This window comes from Pezoporus wallicus, unplaced genomic scaffold (genome assembly GCF_028554395.1).
Source record: "Pezoporus wallicus isolate ANWC-B61680 ecotype Strahan unplaced genomic scaffold, APGP_CSIRO_Pwel_v1 contig_12230, whole genome shotgun sequence".
Classification (NCBI taxonomy): domain Eukaryota; kingdom Metazoa; phylum Chordata; class Aves; order Psittaciformes; family Psittacidae; genus Pezoporus; species Pezoporus wallicus.
Window position 1 is genome coordinate 63,411 of NW_026637082.1, and position 21,666 is coordinate 85,076.

A 21,666-nucleotide genomic window follows, 5' to 3' on the forward strand; every position below is an offset into this window, starting at 1 on the left:
GTAGAATTACTATTAGTAAATATCAAAATATTAGCAGAAACTTTAGTTTAGATTTCATTTTAACTTGAAAAGAAACATTGTGAGTATAGTCAATGGACAACTATGTTTGAAGGAATGGAGTACATAGTTTAATGCTGTTAATTGCTGTCTTCGAGAGGTAGTAAATATTGCTTCTTGGACATACATAGGTAAATGCTTTGTGAAATTACATCATTTCAAGTTTTCATAATAGTTATATAGATTTGTTATGCCTAATCCATTTTAGGTAGCTAAAACATTTCACCTCTTTAGCAAACCAGTATGAATGGTTCAAAACTTGCATATCTTAATTGATACACCTTTTCCCCCTACTCTTCTGCTCTTAGGCATTTCCATCACTTTTGAGAAATGCTGCTGCTGGAATTCCTGATGGAATACTTGGTGATGAGAAACTTTCTGGAAGTTTCCACTATGTTTAGAATAGCCAAAGTTTCACTGATTTCTTAAAGAATTAAATTTTTGTCTTTGTCACTTATTTCACTCAGTATCTTTTGATGCTTATTGCTAATTATACCCAAATTTGACACAGGATAGAGGGAAATATATGTGTATTTGCTACCAACCTGTGAAAAATAGCAGCTGGTCAGAGGAAAGAACTCTAAAGAGGTACTTTAACTGAGGAAAAGACAGTTACAAATCCTCCTTCTTAGAGTAAGCAGCCAGATGGCAAGATGAAACGGAGATGTTGACTAACCCCTTGGCATACTTGTAGCTCTGTCATTTGGCAGCCAAACAGGTGGTAGCTGTGGAAGGCAACTGTAGGAGAATACGCTGAGGTGTTGGTGTATGGTGGAGACAAATTGGATGAATCTGAGGATTGTTAGATTCAAATCCGTAGGAATCTAGGCTTCTGTAGCTTCCTCATTTATGGAATAACTCGGTGACAGCAACACTGGTAATGAAGAGGTAGATCATCCTTATCCTTCTAAAGCAGCTCAGGATACTGTTAACCTTGCCACAAGGGCACGTTGCTGGCTCACTTTCAACTTGACCACCAGGGCTCCCAGGTTCTTTCCTGCAAAGCTGCTTTCCAAGTCATCCAGCATTTACCAATGCATGAGGTTATTCCTCACTGGGTACATGACTTTGGACTCCCCTTTGTTGAACTGCATGAGTTCTTGTTGGCCATTTTCTTCAACCTATCGAGGTCCCTCTGTGGCAGCATGGTCTATCAATCACTCCTTCCACTTTTGTGTCATCCGTGAACTTGCTGATGGTAATTGGTCCTACCATCCAGATCATTAATGAAGATTCTAAATGGAATTGGAGCCAGTATAGACAGACCCCTGTGGTATGCCGCTGGTTGCTGGGATCTGACTGGAATTCACTAGATCACCTGCCACTCAGCCAGTTTTTCGTCCACCTTGTTGTCTGCCCATCCAGCCTACATTTCATTGTGGTTTTATGATTTTACAGCTCTCTTAAGGTCATTCAGTGATACCCAAATAGCTGTGGTTTTTCTCTGTCCATGTCCTTTTTCTCTTGCCTGACACTTCTGAGCACAGAGCACTTTTAGCCTGTGCACACTGAATTCCTGAAGTTTTCATGTAAATTGACATCTAAGCAGAGGAGGAAGACACTATTAATACTGGAAAATGGAAGAAAAAAATCAACACTTCTTCACATTCTTTAACTTGTTTAGCAGCAAAAGCAAGCCCTTGATGATCTGTGAGTTTCATCTACTAGTCTTCAGACAACCAGCTAGTTGATTCTGAACCCATGTTTCTAACCTATGGATATATTGCAATGAAAGAAATATAGGAAATGAAGATATGATTAAGGATATAAGGTGGAATAGGATTTTGTGATGGGAGATTGAGGTTTTTGTGGGTTAGGTATCTTTACAAAACATTTTTTTCCTCATTGGGTGTCTTGCTTGCAGAAGACATCTCAATCTGAAGTGGTTTGATGCTTCAAAATTTTGGTTCTGTTTGGCTTTTTTAATACGGATGTGAAAGAAATCCCATGTATGTTTTGATTTATGTGGTATGCACTTGCCATAGCTGATGGGGCAAGTTAAAATCATGTTTTGATAGTCTCTTTAATTCCTTAAAGTTTCTGTGTCTTACAAAGTTTGTCTGCTACTGTTGTATTATTCTTTGTATTGCTGTGTTTTGAAGTACTGAGTTAAGTAGATTGTTACTGGGGAAAGAGGCGGTGAGAAGATGTGGAGTGATGAGTTCATCCTTTGGCAAGCTAGTGGTGTAAAGCCAGGACGTAGACCTCAGTCTTTAGAAGTACTCAAATACTTTAATACTCAAATAGGCCTCTCTGCTTAATCAGTATTTTTGAAGTTTACTGGGCTATTACTCTGCAGTAACAGTCTCTGGTATTTATTCTTTAAAATTATTTTTCCTTCTATTGGTAACAATAGGTTGCCATCCTCTGGTGAAATTTGCAAACTGTTTTCTAAGGACCTGACACACTATCAGAAGAGAGAAACCCACTGAAGTTCGGAAAGCTTAGGATCAATAAATATATATTTTTTTATGTATATATATTTTTTCTATGATAGGAATGTAGTTACTTGTACAAGGAATAAGTTAGAAGAATCTTAGAAGCATTTATATCAAATCTCTCTTTCTTCCCCTTTCCTTTAACATCTGCGGAGAATATAAAGGAGTTAATTTCTTGACAATTTTTCCACCCTATCAACTCATACTGAACTACCTTGTTAGGTGGAAAGACTTCTGGATGCCAGTGTATTATCATTAGTTAGCTATTAATAGGTGAATTGCTTTGATGTCCATATTCAGAAATCATTGCTGAAACTGTGTAAAGTGCATTTTATATTGTAGTGTCATTGTGACATCCACATGGGTTTATGCCAAAGATACAAGGTATGTAAATTATTAGTTATTACCCGCAAATGCTGGCTGAAAAATAGTATCAGAAAGTAGTGGAGAGTTTTTGAACATACTTTTTTTTTTTCCTCATACGTGACAGACATTCTATGAATTTATGTGATATGATACAGGAGATGCCTCTTTTTTCTCTAAAAAAATAGCTCACAGAACAGAATAAACAATGTGGTACTTATCTCCTTAATGCAAAATTGCCAGCCTAGCTGGAGTCACAGATAAAGGTTTATTCACTTAGTTAAGCTGCAGAATTTGAATCTGCTTTTCTACTGATGATGTCATTGTTGAATTGGTGTAACTTGTATAGCCTGAGTGTTTAAGAATACACTTAAACTAGTGATTCTTCTAAATGTAGTGATTTTTCTGTTACCTGTTCTATTCTTTTTACTGGCATTGTATTTGTTCTTTGTACTTTCAACTGAAGATTTGATTGAAGTCTGCCTTTATCCCACTTCCGTGAGGTGAAAGCTGTTAACTTAGTGTTCTACAAATTAGATAAATGATCTGGAAATTTTTCTTCCATTTTTCATTCTTGACCTTCTTTTGGATTGAACTTTGTGTTATGTTTGCTACTTGACCACTCTTTTTCACTTCAAGTCCCTGAAATATTTTTGGCTTTTGCTTACTGCTGGTCATCTATAAATTTTCCTGCCTCATCTTTTATTTACCTTTCTCCTATCTTTTTGATAGTAAACTTTATAAGCAGTGAATCTTTTGTGGACCCTTAAGGAATTCAGCTACTTAGCTGTTACTATATGAGAATATGCATTTATTTCCGATCTTCACTTCCTTCTAGACAGGTAGTTGTTACTGGCAATGCTTTGTGTCTCTGGTTGGGTGGTTATGAGCTGTTTAGGGTCATGTAAGGCAGGGTAGCGTATTGTTAAGGGAAGATGGGCATTTCCCAAAGGGTACAAATGTGCATTTGGGCTGCTACCATGAAGTAGTAGGTGTTCCTGCTTGAGCAGGAATGTACAGATTTTGCGTGAAGATGGTTTATTCTGGGACAAATGACTAGCCTGTGTGGTGTGTTATCCTTTATGTAACTAGGCTGTTTCATTCTTAGTTACTTATTTCTGCTGCTGCTTTTTTCACACTCCACAGAAATTTTGTAGAAGTGGTTTCAGGAGTTGGCTGTTTGCAGCCTTGTCAGATTTGTTACTGTTGGATTTATTTAAATAAAGACTGCATCTTCACTGAGTCACAGTAAAAGCTGGTATGCATTCCCTGTAAGAACTGTACATCAGCAGTTCTGTGCTTCCTGTGATTGTAGAATTAATTCCCTAGTGGAAAAATCTCTGAAGGTACTCCCTTTTTTCCTATGTTTAGAGGTCATAGCTCTTCCCACATGATGATGTAACTATGGCTAAAGAAGTCCATGATATAAACTACACCAGCTGATGAAGAATATACTCATTAACTGTGTTTTTCAGTACTGATCACTGTTTTCCCCATGTTATTTGCTAAGAAATGCATTCCTTAGAAATATCTTCAGAAGCCAGGAATAGAAAGATGCTTGGTGATATGCAGATTTGAATTGGGGTTTGTTTTCGTTGTCTTTTTCTTTGAGATGCCTTGTAGAATTTCTGATTGCAATAACTATTCTTCAGGAAAACCTTCCCCTTGACCCACTCTCCCTTTTCTCCCCATGTGATTTTTGGGTCTCAAAACCACAGTGGTACTAACAAAACATTAAATACAAAGAGACCAAGCAGATGAAAAAAAATGGCATCTTAGACTTGATACTTATTGCTCAGTGTAATATAGGGAGGTGGTAGAAAGGCTGAGAGATTCGGAACTACTTGATTTCCCTGTAGTATTTTCCTTCTACTGGTCTGTGTCATTTTCCATAGCAGCTTCAGATGAAGCATTGGATTTTCAACTTGGTGAAGAACAGCAGTGATAAATGGTCCTCTTGGTATGTAAATTTGGAAGAAGGAAGTATAGAGAAAATATCTACAGAAGTCAGACACATGCTTGATTATAATCTCTGAGTGTTTTGACATGACTTAGTATATAATCAAGTATACAAATGCAAGTATTTTTTAAGATTATTTAATTTATTTTGAATCCCAATAGCAAATATACACTAAATAGATATTTAAAATACCCCTTTTATACAGTACTGTCTGTATTGAGAATTCTATGTGCTGACCTACGTAGAAGTCAGGGCAGTTGAGTTCCAGCTATCTGCTTGCATTCAGCAATTTTAAGGTACTTATGTTAACAAGGAATTCTTAACCCGTGTAATGTCAATTATAAAAGAGGAAAAAAAAATAAAAGGAAAACTGTGATTACTATTCTTATAGATAAAGAAGATGTTTGTGCCAGCCTAAAGGGAGTTTAATAATCATTCCTATTAAGCTTAAAGCATATGATAAACCTTGAATCCTTCTTTTTCAAAGTTCAGAGTGCATCAAATTGCATTGATAGCAAAACACTGAAGAGCGTTTCCCTCTTAAGGTTGCAAGAAGAAATACCAAAAGCTTTCAGAGGTTTTTTTGTGTGTTATTTCTTGATATGAAACCTACCTTTATCTCACTTACTATGTTTTCATCAGGGACAAAAGACCTCACAATATCGTACCTTTTCATTGCATCTTTGCTGATTATCAAAAATGGCACAAGAAGTCATCCTTGAGGTCTGACAATTTCTTTTTATAACTTCTCTTAAAATGCTTTTTGGCAGATGAAAATTCATTACTATGAAAAAAGTCACTTCCACTTGATTTTTAGAATCTATTTAAAAGAAAGAATATGTCAAAACGATGTGATTTAAGTAAAGAATTTAACACCTATAATAGGAAACATCAAATACAGTTTCCAGTTTCAAGAGTCCTTCCATAAGATATAAAGGCTTTTGTTTAAATTATTCAAATGTAGATTTAACATGGATCCTACTAACATTTTTCATCTAATTCATTATCTCTGAAATAGTAAATACATTGTAAACTGGTTAAATTGTGTAAAATCAGCATTTTTCTGCAAATTTCAAGTATTGTAGAACTGATTTCAACAAGTTGTTTTATGAAATGACCAACTTCTCTATCATTTAAGGAAGTTTCCGAGTTGCACACTGTTTCTGGCTAAAATGCAACGGAAAGTTGAAGGCTGAACCTCCCAGTACTTTACAGGATTATTGAAGAGGCTTATGCCACTGTATAATGCTTTCTTCTTTCTTCTTCCTGTTGGGCAGAAATCATTCACTCCCAGTTTCGCAATATGATTAGAATGGAGGAAAACTACCTGCAGTAATAAGAAACAGTAAAATCAAATAATTAGGATGTAAATGGGAAAAATACCAAACATTCACTGGCACATATATAAGTAACTGCGGTTTGCTGTAAGATTAGTTGGATGCAGGCCTTAATAGTAATAGGAATTAAAAATTTGTTTTAAATATTAATAAATATTTACCTCCTGACACAAAACAAGTGTTTTGTAGTCTCTCCCACAAAACAAGTTATATCATTTTTTATCAGTGTGTTGTCAGAATAATTGAACTCTATTCTTATGGAGCATTCTCCTAAAATGTAGTTTATATTCTCTTATAGTAAAAATTATATATCTCTCATAATAAGTATTACATTCTACCAAAATGTAAATCTTCAGAGTTTTAATAATTTTTTAAAAGTAATATCTAGAAAAGTTGATATTGGTAGGTTTGCTGGTATGGTTTTAATTGCTATTTCAGATTCTGGGAAATAAGTACCTTTTGAAAGTGTTTTATTGCTGAATTTTTCTAGTTATAAATACAAATTTAAAATTTTATCATTTCAACCTAATGAATAATTTACTTTGGATTTAAGATTTTTCAGCATGGGCATGGAAAAATTTCCACTCTGGCTTGCTGATGCTAGAGTATATATATAATATACATATAATTATATAATAATTATATAATAAATATGTAGCAAACAAATATATGTGACAATTATGCTTTTTAGTTATGTCCTAATCAGCATGGTGGTGTAAAAGTCAAACAACTCGTAACAACCAGAACTTTCTATTAAGTTTAGTATATGACCTGTAGATATTTCAGTTCGGGTAATCCAGGAGGAACTTTCTTGAGCTTATTTTTTTCAAGATGGATTTCACGTATGCTTGGTATGTTGGCAAAACTTCCATTTTCCACATCTTTGATTTTATTATTCCCAAGTCCAAGCCTAGAAATAGTATAAGAAACATTTAATTAAAGAGCAATTGAGATTCACAACAGCCCTGAAGAGCATAAACATACTTTGGTTTTTGGGCTTGGTTTCTTTTTGTGGCTTTTTGTTAGTTTGTTTGGGGGATTTTTTTTGGGGGGGGATTGTTTTTTGTTTGTTGGGGTTTTTTTAAGTTTGAAATATGTAGGAGTAAACATAGGGGACAAAAAGAGTTGGGGAGAGTTGATGAAATCTTACCTCTGACAGAAATAAAATCCCACTACTGATCTATCAAACTTTTTTTCTTCTTAATTCAATCTGCACTTAAAGGACAGCAGCTAGCCTGATGAGAGCAGCTGTCTGGTTTTGCATGCAGTTTTTATAATTTCAGTGGCAAGAGTTAAAATGATAAACGTCAACCAATCTGCTTGTAAAAGAAATTGTGCCATTTTATCAAGTAGCGTAATCTCACAGTTACAGAAAGTGTTGTTCTAATAAACAGTCAAAGAAAGCAAGTCTTATAAGGAAACAGTTATAGATTAGTCAAAAAAATTTGTCTTTTAAAAATAAGCAGGACTACCTTTTTCCTACTTCTACATTTTCCTTAATTTAGGCCTTGGTTTGATTTTTTTTTTTTTTTTTTTTTTTTTTTTTTTCTATGACACTTCAGTCTGTGTTGCTGGAAAGATGATTCAGAAGGTGGATGTGCACGTCAGTTTGGAATTGCTCTTTCCACTTGACCTGCCATCCTCTGTTTGTCCTTTCTTAATTTTTTCAAAACCTAAAGTTGGTATCTGAAAGCAGCTCAGCAGTTCTTCTTTCATAGTAGTTTGTTACCAAATCTAAAATTCACTGCTGCTTAGCCATATTTTCAAGTAGTTAACTGAGCTTTACAGAGCAAACTTCCTTTTTTTGCCCTACATCACTGATACATTCCTCAATGTATGGAGTGTTTCTTTCCAGTATACTTGGGCTTTCTCTAGAATTAAAAACCTATTATGACTCCTAATCCTACAAATTTAATTGCAAGAAAGGCATTCTCTTCCCAAAACAAAAGTCTGTTGGCATTGCTGTATGTGTCATTCTGGGGGGTGACTTGTGAGGTAAGTAACCAAAGAGTTAAAATGCCTGGGCCTGGTAAGGAGCAGCCTAGAGAAAACCACAGATTACTGTTGATAAATGATATGACCACAAAGTTTCATACATTCTGAGTATGAGAAATACAGGCAATGCTTAATCGAAGCACATTACTACTAGCACATTAAGAGACATTATGTAAAAGACATGTTTTATTACACAACACCTAGGTGCCATGAGGTAAGAATTTACAATAATTACATTTTGTAACGAGATGATGCTCTTAACATACACTTCTACTGAGAACTGTAGGCAAGAGGTGTAGTAACAAGGCTAATGTTGGGGGGGGGGGGGAAGTGGCTTTTTTTTTTTTTTTCAAAGTTTGGTCTTATTTAGAGCAGTTCTTAGTAAAACTTTTAAATTTCTAAATTCTCTTTTCTCCCATTGGCAAGTATTAAATAAGAGATCCTGCCAGGTCTGACCTTTAATCAAAGAAAAGCATTCTGCCTGGGAGTTTTACCTTTGAAGATCTTTATACCGGTTAAAATCTTCAATTTCAATTGCTGTGATCTTATTGTCATCTAAATGAAGTTCCAGTAGGCTGGAGGGCAGTCCTGGTGAAAAACAAATGCAGTATGAGGAAAGTAAGACAACTTATTTTTGTTGGACTGTTTATTATGTTCCAAACAACTTCTTTCCTTTGTGTTTAGTATTGGGTGAAGAACTGGGGGGATGAGGTGGGGGGAGGGTGATGGTGTCTGTATGAAAGAAATGGATATTGGATACAAGTATGTTACTAAAAAAAAAATAATAAAACTTATCAACATAATTTGATTTAAAATAGTAGTCTTGAAAGAAAGTTAAGATGTGAAGGTACATATGCTAAAGTTAAGAAATTTGATATAATTTTGCTAGCTTGCTTTGTAACAGCTTTCTGTATACTTTTGGTTAACCTGTTAAAGGTGTAAATTGTATGTTATATGCAATTATCTGTTGGTACTCCAAATACTGCTCCTATGGAACCAGTTTTTGGTTGCATATTTTCTTGCACAGAGTGTAGCAACTGTGTAATTCTAAGTTCCAAACTGTGTTATTATAAGTTCCAAAGATGTGATGTGGGAGGAAAGCTTTTGGAATTCTCTAAGGAAAATTAAATATTCCATATGTTCTTTCCTATGCCAGTACATGGAGTGTTTTCTCACACGGTACCAAATAGTCCCAATTCAGAACTGTCAGTGAGTGAACCAGGAGGAGGAGACTCTTTTTTACAACATGCTTTTAGTGAAGGCAGAGAAAGACATTCACAAGTTTGAATTTGTATTTGCTGATCTTATGTTCAGTTTTACCAGCATGTGTCTAGATGGCACCCTGACACCAAGCAAGAGAAACCACGCTTGTGAGAGTACTGCTCTCATTGCCATTGTTATTTGTCGGAGCCTCACAACACTGAAGTGGTGTGCTTTACAGTCTGTTTTTGTGCCAGTGGCTATGCTATGGTGTTTGTTCATTTGGGCTTTTTTCCACTTTAAATTCCAGCTTACGATTCCCCTGCGTGCTGCTTAGAAAGACAAAATTGGAATCATTTTATCTTTGGCGGGTTTTTTTGATGCTAAGTGACAGGAGACACTATTATGATGGTAGTAGAAGAAACTCTTTTTGTGTATATTGGGGTGTGTTACCATAAGCAGGCACGTGGTTTGTGATCTTAAAATTATCTGAACAATTAATGTGATTTGCTTGGTTTATTTTTTTGTCCTTGGTTTTTTTTTATGTTTGCTTGGTGGTTTTTGGGTGGTTTTGGTGTTGTTTTTTTTTTTTTAGTGTTCTCTTCTACAGGATGCTTTTGTATTATATATATGTCTATAAGAAGAGATTAAATATAATAAGAAACAAGTTCTTTATCCGACTGATCCCAAAATCATGATCTCAGGGGCCAGTATTTAGTTTCCCTGCAACCTGATGAATGATACAACACAAATCATAGGCTAGTTTGGATTGGAAGGGATCTTAACGCTCGTCCAGTTCCAACCATCTGCAATGGGCAGGGACACCTTCCACGGGAGCAGCCTGCTCCAAGCCCCATCTTTTTTCCTTCCCTTTTTCTCATAGATAGTATTTTTGAACAGTTGAAATTAGCAGTTAAATTTTACTTAGCAAGACCTCATCAAAAGATGTATAAAATGCTGTGTTGGGTTTTGCATTATGGTGGTCATATTGCAGAGCATATTTGAGCTACAGTCTCACTTGAAACATTCAAAATTCAAGTTAGAAATTTTAAATGCATAAAGAAAGTTGGAATTCTGTATCTCTGATGAACCCTTATGATCAAATATCAGGGGGTTTATCCTTTCTTTGAAAGGATTTTTGAGAGGCTAATGTAGAAGATGTAAACTGACATCTAATTATGATTTGCTTCACATTGCTTCTCCTGAAAAGTCTCTGAATGTTAGGGGAGTGGACCTCTTAACAGGGAGAAGGCTGGAAAGTGAGTGTGTGTGCACTGCTTGTGTGAGTACTCGTGCATGTGCCTGCACCTGTGTGCGCACTTTTGGGATGTAGAATTGGATTCCAAGTAGAGAAAGAAAAATAAAGTAGGAAGTGATCTAATAGAAATAAAAAATACCATACCAAATTTATGAACATTTTGGTAATCATACAGATGTTGAAGCATTTTATTTAGGCGTGTAGTGGTATAGGTAAAATGGAACAGGTAAAACAAAGCAGCATACCTTTAGGAATTGAAGTTAATTTTGCTTCTGCAATTCTGATATGATAGATATTTACTCCTTCAAAAGCTCCTGGCTCTATTCCATCATTGTTAAGAGGATTTGCACTCATTTCTGTCCAAGGGAAAAATAAAAAAAGAGGCCTTTATGGCATAGGATTTCTATGTCTGTTTGACTGCCTTATAAGCATCTGATTTCATTTTATTTCTGACTTCTGATGTTCCAAGCATTAATTAATATTTAGCTTGGATTACCTAAGTTCCAGCTTTCAGGTGAAGAAAGGCTGTGAGGATACATAGTAATTAAACCATGGAAGATCACTTCCACAGCTTGGAGATCTCTTAAAGTTGCACACTAGAAATGGTTGAATGAAAACTATATATAGTATGTTACAGTTTTGATAAAGACATTTTCTTTTCTACTTAATTGGACTTACCTAAAACATGTAGAGTCTTCATTCCTTTAAATGCATCCTTGTGGATTTTCTTAACCTTATTAGCATGGATTCTGAGCTCTGCTAAAGTATTTGGTAAATTTGTTGGAATCTCAGTTAGCTGGTTGTGAGATAAATACAATCGTCGTAGCTTCTTTGTTGGTTGAAAGGCTTTTGGATGGATCTTGGTTATTTTATTGTTGTTCAAAGCCAGCGCCTATGAGAGATGGGAAGAGAAATACAAAGAAAATTTCTTTATGAAGGATCATTGACTATGAATTTTAAGTAATGAATTTGAATATGTAATTTAAAATAAGTATTTTAAATATTTTATTTTCCCATCATACTGAACATTAGCACTTATGGCTTTTGAAATACACTTTGGGCATTTCAATTGATTGGGGGGGCAGGGGGGGAAGAGCCTGAAAGCTGGAGCATCAACTAGAAGGTAGATAAGAACTAGTCAGAGCTGACAAGGTGCCAGTGGGCAATGAGAAGAACTGGCAAAGAAATGCTTGTCATCATATATTTTGTAGGATTGTGTCAGGATTATATTCTGTTGTTGATGTTCCTTAATGCAGACAAATTCTCAAAACTCAGAATTCCATCTCAGCATAATACTGCAAAATAACAGGGTTTTAATCTGAATTTCCTTAATGTCTGTAGATGACTTAGACACACATGAATTGTATTTTATTTGCCATAATTTCTCAACTTCTGGATTTAAGTCTCTTTTGTACAGTACACTAGTCCCTTTTTTGAGACAGTTACTTGTTCTTGGCTGCTGCATTTTATCAGAGAACTTGTAATGAGTACAGACAACAAAATTTATCTGAGATTATTTTGCATGTCAAATCACATCTTTGCATTTCCATACCTAGAGCAATAAATGTTGGGTTTTTTTACTTCTTTGAGCTGTTGATAAGTCTCTGCTTTCTGAAATTGGGGGCAGGGGGGAGGGGAAATTAAAGTGAAACAGATTTTTTTTTTTTCCTTTTTTTTCCCTGAATGAATGAGGATAGCTTAAGGAAATAAACAGGAAGTTCTCCTTCCTAATCCAAGTTGCCATCTGTTCCTTTGCTAAATAGACTAGTACTCAGACAAGATGTACAAAGTAAACTTTGCTTTCAGTAAAAATTTTGTTAGGTCTTGCCACAAATTAGCTGATGAGAAAAATCAGAACAGCTTGAAGTTTGCAGTCATCACATAATTAAGTGGTGACTCTACTGTATAATGTGGTGATTGCTAATGTAGTCCAGTGTCTATCAGTGAATGGAGTTTAGCTTCTGTAAGATCTTTTATACTGAACGTAAACCACTGTTAGTGTGTTTACCCCTGCCTTGCTGGTAAGACCATTTGTACCCAGACATGAGACACTTGAGGGGAGTGGAAACTTTGTTGCAAACTCTGAATTTATATAGTTCCTATTTTTTCTATCCTAGCTTAGCTCATAATGGTTAAGAAGCTGATTCTGAGATGCTTAGATCTGGTAAATTTTCAGTTCTTGCTCAGAAACCAAACCAGACTGACCAGGAGTTGGTTTTATTGTGATGTGTTTCATGGCTTCCTAATGAGGTAGAAAATGTCATTAACTTGCTGTAACTTGTGGAACAGATTGGTCATTCTTACAAAAAAAAAAAAAAGGTTTTTAAATTGTCAGTATTTGTTCGTACTGGATTTAGAGTGACATCCTATGGAGATAAGTGTTCCAGAACAGATTTAATATTCCTTTCCAAGCCTCTGAGGTTCTCTTATTTTCTTTCATGGTAAAAAAAAATATTCATTATAGTGTTATTGTGTACTGTAAATGTTTAGATTTATCAATTGCTAATTATTCTAAACCTGTCTTTACATGCTAAGGAGTGAAGAAATCTTGAGTATCTTCTTGGTACCTTTCCTGAATGTTGTAGGAAGTGGCATAGTTCTTACAGCTCAAAGAAATTTGCTTCTTGATAGGTGGGAGCAGTCAAATATGCAAGCATTAGACTGTATTTTTATGGCTGTTACTGGAGAAGAAAAAAATATATCTTAAAAGTATCAGAATATTATGTATTGCTAAATAGGATTTTAAACTTGGAAAGTAGCAAGCTTACATAAAGCGATGTGAGTCCTTGGAGATCATTTTCCTTGACCTCTTTAATTTTGTTGTTCTGAAGGTCAATCATACGTGTATCTGGTGGAATGTTGCGAGGTATTGATGTCAAACCTGTTGAAGTATATGACAAAAACAGTATGTGCCTGTACTTAAGTCCAAAGAAATTAACTCCTAAACACCAAAACACAGTAAGGTTGTTGATGATTATGATGGAAAGAAAATACAAATTGTCGTAAAGCAAAAGATAGAAGGGAATATTTGATAATGAGAAGAACTAATTATGTGAGAATGTGTGGATAGTTTCAGGAGGAACTGCTGCTGCCCCTGACCATGAAAATCTTGAAGGGGGGTGCTCACTGCAGGTTCTTTACATCCATTAAATATGGGAGTTCAGAGCACAGGTTTTTCGACAGGGAAACTGCTGTATTTATAAAGTCCCTGGAGAAAGCAGCCTTTGAAGAATCTGGGGCTGTGGTCCTCTGTTGAGGAGCAGGGCTGTTGCATGGCTTTAAGGGATTTCTGCTCAGTGCCTAACTGCTCCTTTCCACTCCTGCACTGCCCTATCCCATCGTACTGTCAGGGTTGCAGGTCATGTCTGCAAAATGTGTTCTTGGTAGCAACCAGCAGCTAGTAATTAACTTCCAGCTGAATAAATCCCTCGATCCAGTTCACTGTTGACTTACAAAACCACTTCAGTTTATGCCATCTGAGATCCTGAATCAGCAGGAAACTAGCAAGGGATTGTAACTTTCTTTGCAGTGGAAAAGCTGATGCAGCAAATGCTACATGCTGGTCCAATTTATCAACAATTATGTTTTAATTAATAGGTTACAGTTATTTAAAGATGAAGTCTGTTTATAGGGTTTTTTTCCATGTGAACTTAAGTAAAGCAGTTTGCAATCTAAACTAGATGCAATAATCACAGTTTATTTTTGTCAGAAAAGTTTATTTTCATTCCTTAATAATGACACATTAAAAAAACCCCAAACAAACAAAAACTCAAGCAATTTATACATTCAGTCAAAGTTTCTAAGATATGAGGAGCCTAGGATTGAGTTTAAGCTGGTGGCAGAGCTGTGATGAGAACGAATATCATTGTCATTGTGCAAGTGACAGGAGCATAGACCTTTGATTACTTTGGATCATGGGGAAAATTCAATGAACACCAATTCAAATTGTCACAATTAATAATGAGTTTGTATCTGGGGAGTAGCATATATATGCAACAGTGACAGCAGCAGATTTGCCTTCTGTTAAAATGTTGTTACCTGTGATGTTTTTTCCCATGAGCTGGGAAAACATGTTGTAAAATGTGCTGGGCACAGATTAGTTGCTGAACATGAGTTGGGTCTGGTTTGCAAGCCTAATTGAAAAAATGTAAGCTCCTGTGGAAAATGACTGTTGCAGGAATATAAGAATGTGGGTGATTTATGGAGCTGTAGGAGTCACCTTTTAAAAGCAAATCCTGCAAAGGAGGGTCCGGTGGAGAGCAGACGCACAACTTCATTCTTACCTAGGTCAGAGCAGTGGACAACTCTCACATAGCACTGGCATCCAAAGGGGCATACTGGGAATAAATCAAAAGGAATCAGTGGTATAATTGGTTCACTGGTTGGGAATAGAGAATTGTCATCATCATCATCTTCTTCCATATCTTGGAGCATCATATTCTTTAGTGTAAAATATGAAGGACCAATGAGAGGTTTGGCAGAGCACAAAGCCAAGAAGAGGAGGAGTGTGTATTCTTTCATATCTTCTTAATCAGGATAGCCAATCTTAGAGAGGAAAATAAACAAAACACTCAAACACAAGAATCAGTGAATGTGAAACAGCAAATAAAAGGTATTGAATTATTTACTTCATCTACTGCTACAGCCTCTGGTCCTGAGAATTGGTCTGTTATGAATATTAAGGTTTAATCAGTATATGAAGGATGATGATTATAAAAAAGTCTTTAAAAATACAAATCATTATAAATTTTATAATAATAAAATACTTAATGAAATTCATTAGACATTAATGTCATATAAACATTTTTTAGTTGAGCCTGAAAAAATAGTATCATCATTTGTTTCATAGCTTGCAGGTGTAATTTTTGTAGTAAACTTTACCAGAACTTGGGAGTAGATGTCATTTTTTCATTCTTGATGAAAAAAAATATTTCATGTGATGCATGGACACATGTGCATTGCTTGCATCTGGACAACTGAGAGATACCTGATTAGCAATGCAGAAAATGCTCTCATCAGGATACAACCTAAACACGTGTTATCCTATTCCCTGAACACTTCTAAGTAAACTTTTATTCTGCCCTTACAAGCTGTGGCTGCGCCATCCCTGGAAGTATCCAAGGCCACATTGGACAGGGCTTGGAGAAGCCTGGCCTTAGTGTAAGATGTCTAGGGGAAGGGGTTGGAACTGGATGAGATTTAAGGTCCCTTCCAACCCAAACCAGGCTGGGATTCTATTCACTGTCCCTGGAAGTGTTAAAAAACAGTGTAGATGAGGCCTTCTGACATGGTTTAGTTGTGGACTTGGCAGTCCTGGGGTAACAGGTGGACTTGATTGATCTTAAAGGTCTTATCCAATCTGATTCTATAATTAACCTGGAAAAACAGAGTTTTCAGTCCTGACAACACCTTTGCCATTTCCTAGTCTTCTGTTTATTATTGCTGTTGATAGGTCACCTTTGTATGGAAACACATTTGCATTGACTTTTATTTGACAAGAGTTCTTTTCTCTGACGAGGGCTTATGAATCCATGTTCTTTGAAATCAGTAACTTAAATTGCACCTAGAAAAGGACTGGAAGCCAATACATTTGAATGTCTATTTTTTCAGTAAATGTGGGGTTTTTTTTCTGACATAGCTTTGTTGTCATGGGGCCTGTACATGACAGTTAGGCCAGCTGATAGGAGATAATTACGTGTCATGCTTGAATTTACTGCCATAAGCCCCATCAGCTTTCTAGATTATCTATAACTTGGAAGTACCTTTCTTGTGTAATCAAAGGTACTTTGGTCTGGAAGACAGAAAGATGCTGGATCAGCTAGAGCGCCTTCAAAGTAGAAAACCCCATGTCTTTTTTCCTGAAGTTACTGAGAAGAGTACACAAGTTGCAAAGGACATACAAAGTAGATTTGTATTATAAAAAAAAGGGCTGATCCTGCCTCATTACAGCTGTTCATTCAATTGAATTCAATTCTGCTTCTCAGAGTTCTAATTTTACCAGATTTCTTCTAGCTACACCTGCCTGGGAAAACCAGGAGTCCAGTCTTTAATTAGAGTAAAGTTTATTACCTGAATAATGGCGATGAATCATAGAATTGTATGGGTTGGAAGGGACCCCTAGATATTTTCTACATGCTCTGGTGTTATTTTAAAGATTACTTTATTGACCAAATAGTCCTATAAATTTAGACACAAGGGAAGACAGAATTACCGCAGAATGTTTTGCTACTCTGTGAGAAAAGACTGTAAATTCAGTGCTCAGCTCTTCCTTCTTCCGCTCTGAATCCAAATTCGGGATATTGTTTGGATACTACAGTTTGCTGTGCAAACCAGCAGGAGCTGCTGTAAATTTTATTATGTATATCCTGTTTATAAGAATGTTTCTATTTAGACTGTCATAGACCTCTTTAGGGAAGTACTAAATGAATGTCAGTTCTTGTTTGATCACCTAATTAAATCTTGCTGATCTGCTTATGGCTGAAAAATGTCTTTATGTAGGCATTTTGTCCCTGGTCTCAGTCGCAGGTGAAGGAGTGCTCTGGTTTGTACAAGGGTAGTGGCTTATTCAAAATTCTGAGGTTTTGTTTGCATTGGTTTTTTCCCTACAAGGTCATTTTGATGTTTTTTGTATATGGTTCTTAACAGCAGTAAAATGCTGTGTATACATACAGTGCTGCTACTGTAACTGTGTGTGGTTCAGGGTGTATGAAAAGTAAAAAGATAACAGTATATAGTTTACACTCTCAAAAAAGAATGCAGCGACTCCTTCCCCCCAAATGTGTCTGACAACAGAACACTAGTATACTTTGTACCTTTGCAGGTATACAGAGTTTTGTTAACAGTTAACTTCTGTTTGTGATAGGCACTGGATGTAGTGTTACTGCATCTAAAAAATAATCTTCCATGTACGTTCCTGAAATGCTTTTCTGGATCTGGTGCTAGAAAGTTGTCCTGTGAAACAATTTAAAAATCTTTTTCCACACTTGCAACTGTAGCAAGTGATTGCATATTTTGGATATTTAAAAAACTAATTATTATTTCAAACTGTGTAAAAGGTAAGGCTGATTGGAGTAGTGGCCAATTTGAACTCTTGAAAAACATGGTTCTAGAAAAGTAATGTTGAAATATGTCATTGATGACATACTAGTCTGTCCTGGTTTCCTTTGAGAGAAACACCTTGAAAGCAAGTCCTTTTACAAAAGGAAACCTGATTTGTGAAATAAATAAAATTACATATATATGTATATGGCTTTGTTCTTAGGGGTGGTAATCAAGTTTGACTCCAGATTTGCATTGGCCAAAGAATGGATTCCAAAGAACTGGGGTTTATGGAGGCTCTAAAGTGTTTTTTTTTCCCTGGATGAATTTTTGAGTTTCCCAGTAAATAGATGTTGATATGTCTGTGGGAATGCTCTGACTTTGCAGCTCATCTCAAAGAACTCATAAAAGCTTTCTGCATGCTTACACTTCAAGAGTAAGAGAATGAAAAGAAGATGAAAGCCTCAAGTCCAAAATCCTAGTGATCTTTCTGGAAATACTTTAATTATTGTGTCATGAGAATGTTATGAAATAACTGTTTCAGAGAGTACAGTTTGTGAATACAGCTGTACTTATGGTCCACTACTGCCACTTGAAGCTGGTTCTGCACCTAGGGACATATTTCATTTCTCTCATACCAGCTCTTCCAATCAGGCTGTTTGCTGAACTGATGGAGCTCACTAAACCAGCATAAAACTAATGTGAGCAAGAAAAAAACCCAACACATTCTTTCTGGGTGAATAAACTGAATCAATCTTTAGTATCAGAGCCAGCACAAGGGAATGGGTGGAACAGCCTGGTTTAGGGGGACAAAACACTGAAGGCAAAGAGAGGGAAGGACAAGAGGTGGGACAGCCGTTCTTGGCATATGCAAGCTGTTAGGCTCAGGTGTTCTCTTTAATAAAACCTTGAACAGATGATTGTTGCTTGAACAGAGTCTGGCCTTGCCCCTTCTCACTTTTAGAGACCAGAACATTGAAGATGAGTTTGAGAAAATGTTGGGAATTCAAGGATGGCTAATATGTTTCTTCATTATATTTTCTTTATAACAGTCCTACTTTCTCCTTCAGTAGAAAGAGCTACCAAACAGCACCTTTTCACTGAAAGACTAGCCACTACAAAGTGAGGTAGCTGAACATGGAGAGTATACGTTACATGTACAGATGCTGTAAGGCTGACTTTCCTGAAGTATGACACTTCAGGAAATATGACTTCAAAATTTAGTGAATCCTAAATTCACTGTGCTGATTTGGGACATACCTACCCTTACTAATGTGGTGGTCTTTACGAAAACTTGTATTGCCAAACAGCATGTGAAACATAGGAACTTTTTATGTATTAGTTTAGGGTAAATGTGCAATAATTCTGTGATGTGAAAAATCTCAACAGTAGTTATGGAAAGAAAAACACTTTCTATGAGGATAGAAGTTATATTGCTAGTATGGGATGTGTACATAAAAAAAACCCTCAATAAAACAGGTCAAGTCTAGATTCCTTGGCAGTAGTATGCCAGTCTTGCAGCATGTGGTCTTTGTTGTCTTACCAGTTATGACTCTGAAGGAGTTAACAGGTAAAATTTTCAGACTTAAAAAATCCTCTATTTTTAGAAATAACCTCTGTTACCCGTGCACAGGGGCAAATTTCCTATGGCATTGTTTCTGAAAAGGAAACGTTTAAATGGCACAGTGGTGGTCTTTATAGAGGCAATGAAAAGTCTGTGTTCATTAATAACACAAACCATTGCCCCATGCACAGATTTTGTCCAAAGAAAGGCAAGACCATTGCTGTTTTGAAAGCTGTATTTAAAAATAGTTCTGCTTCTATTAGTCATTGTCCCATTCCAGAAGTAAAAGGAGTTTATGTTTAACTCTTTGTCTACTCTATTGATTCACTTAAATTGCTAAAGAAAAGCAGGAGGAAATTTTTGGGTTAGTAAGATTACTGAGGAAATTATTCTGTCCTGAGAAACAGTCCAATATTGAAGTTATGTGATATGATAATAGCATGTTTACAAAGTAAGTTATGTTTAGAGACCATTTACTTTTTGGAAAATAGCTTGTCTCTTGTGTATTACTGAATATGATTTATGAGCATTTTAAGGGTGTAGCTTGTTTACAGTTCATTCTTCCATGTGTCATTTTTAATTACTTTGTAGATAGCTACTTAAAAAAAAACCCAAGCATTGTGAATACCAAATTACAGAAAGTTAACACAGAATTGTAACTGTAAGAACTATTGTAGGATAGATATTCATAGACTGTAATAACTGAGGAAGAGGTTTCCTCAGTTGTTACATCTTTCTGACAAGTCTTTCATAGTTATATAATTCACTGTACCCTTTTATTGCTTTGCAGCTCAGATGTAGTACATACAGAATTATTTCAGCTGGAAAGTTGATTTTCAAATGCTTCATAAACAAAGTGGTGCTTCTAACTCTAAATTGCCTGACATTATTAATCTGCGAATACTGACTGACAACCTGTTGCTTAATTCTTTATTCTTATTTATATAGAATAGATATTCAATCTGAACATACCTTGCAAATTTGGTAGTTCTTCAGGAAGCACTGCGGTAATCCACCTGAGATCTTTATGTCCAGTTATTTCTTATTCAAAAATAACATAAAATAAAACTGAAAAAAATAAAGTTAAGCTGAGTTCTGTGAAATGGAAAGTAAATATAAAGAAAAATTCCACTTCCAAACTTCTTGATCCTCCTGGCACTGTGAGTGATACCAGAGTAAAGTGCTGCTTCAGATTAGCCCATCTTAGTACTGAAGAAAGATATTAAGATGACTTGTTACCACTCATATGTTTTTCATCACTGCCTGTATTGCAGCCAAAACTTCTGGCTTAACTCTAGACGTCTAGTGGAGGACTTTATAAAACCTGTAGTTTAATAACAGTTGACATCAGGCCATTGGAAGTACAGAGAGGACCATTTCAGGTTATTCCTGCTACGAAATCACACTTATTTATGACTTCATTAGCTGTTATTTCTTAAAAAGCATGATGTGAATAAAAGTGTAAAACCTTAGCCAGTGGCAGAGTAAATGAATAGCCTGTAGTGATCAGCATGTTGTCAAACCTTTCTAATTAGGACTTTGTTGTGTCGTTAGACATAAATCCTACCTCTTGCTTTCAATAGGCAGTTATCTGGCTGTGGAAAATGGTTTAAGATTGTAAAATGTAGATCAGATTTTATTAGTCAATATAGTTAATTTTTCTTTCTTGTGCATGAGAAATAAAGCCTATCTGTTATTTAAAACAGATATAATTGCAATATTCTGTGGTAAGGATTGAAGTTGTGAACTTAAAGTCCTGTTACATAGTTTGTACTGACATACACATCACAACAGGTAGAAACTGGGTTATTCTTTGTTTACCATCCATATGCTGCCTAAGTATGCTTAAAAAATGTGTGGCTAATTGACTTTACCTAAAGCAAGTTTCATAATTTTATGATTAAATAGAATTTACAACATAATTAAACAGTTTGTGTCTTTAAATTTACAATACGTTGTATCTACCAGATGCCATGAACATCTACTTCATCTGTTTCTTCAATAAGCTCCTTTCTATGTTAACAATTTGGTCTTGCTGTGGAGAAATAGCCTGGAAATTTTCTTTATTAATTTATTTAAAGATACATGTAAGGTGGTGCTGTTTGCAAAAGTGGCATATAAGTTACTTGGCTACTGTTCATTTCTTAAGGGAGAAAAAGATACTATGCCAAAAATTCAACCTTTGGTGCTCTCTTAGCAAACAAGATAAGGCTTGTGTTACCTGCTTCATTGGTTTTGCTTGAGTTCCAGTTCCAGTAGCATAGATGAGTGATGATATTCTCTCTATCACTTCTCCCAAGGAATGAAATTACAGTTTCAAAAGCAATCACATTCCCACACAACAATCTGAAGGACGATTTTAAACTTTTTTGAAATCTCCAATTGCATATATCTGCAATCTCTTGACTGTATTTAGAAACCCGAGCTTCCTAAGCAAACACTCCCCTGTGTTTTGT

At 35.7% G+C, this 21,666-nt stretch overlaps 2 protein-coding genes across 4 annotated transcripts in view; one reads left to right on the forward strand and one right to left on the reverse strand.

Moving 5' to 3' along the window:
• The window catches only part of CENPP (centromere protein P), a 140,038-nt gene that overhangs the window by 51,913 nt on the left and 66,459 nt on the right, over positions 1–21,666 (forward strand). The window lies entirely within an intron of this gene.
• ASPN (asporin) lies at positions 5,810–20,306 on the reverse strand. Its single transcript, XM_057403183.1, has 8 exons — positions 20,183–20,306; positions 14,892–15,153; positions 13,377–13,489; positions 11,287–11,500; positions 10,854–10,964; positions 8,645–8,738; positions 6,927–7,065; positions 5,810–6,145 (listed from the first exon to the last, which is right to left on the reverse strand). The coding sequence occupies exons 2-8, from the start codon at positions 15,127–15,129 to the stop codon at positions 5,948–5,950; spliced, it is 1,107 nt and encodes a 368-aa protein (XP_057259166.1). The 5' UTR covers positions 15,130–15,153; positions 20,183–20,306; the 3' UTR covers positions 5,810–5,947.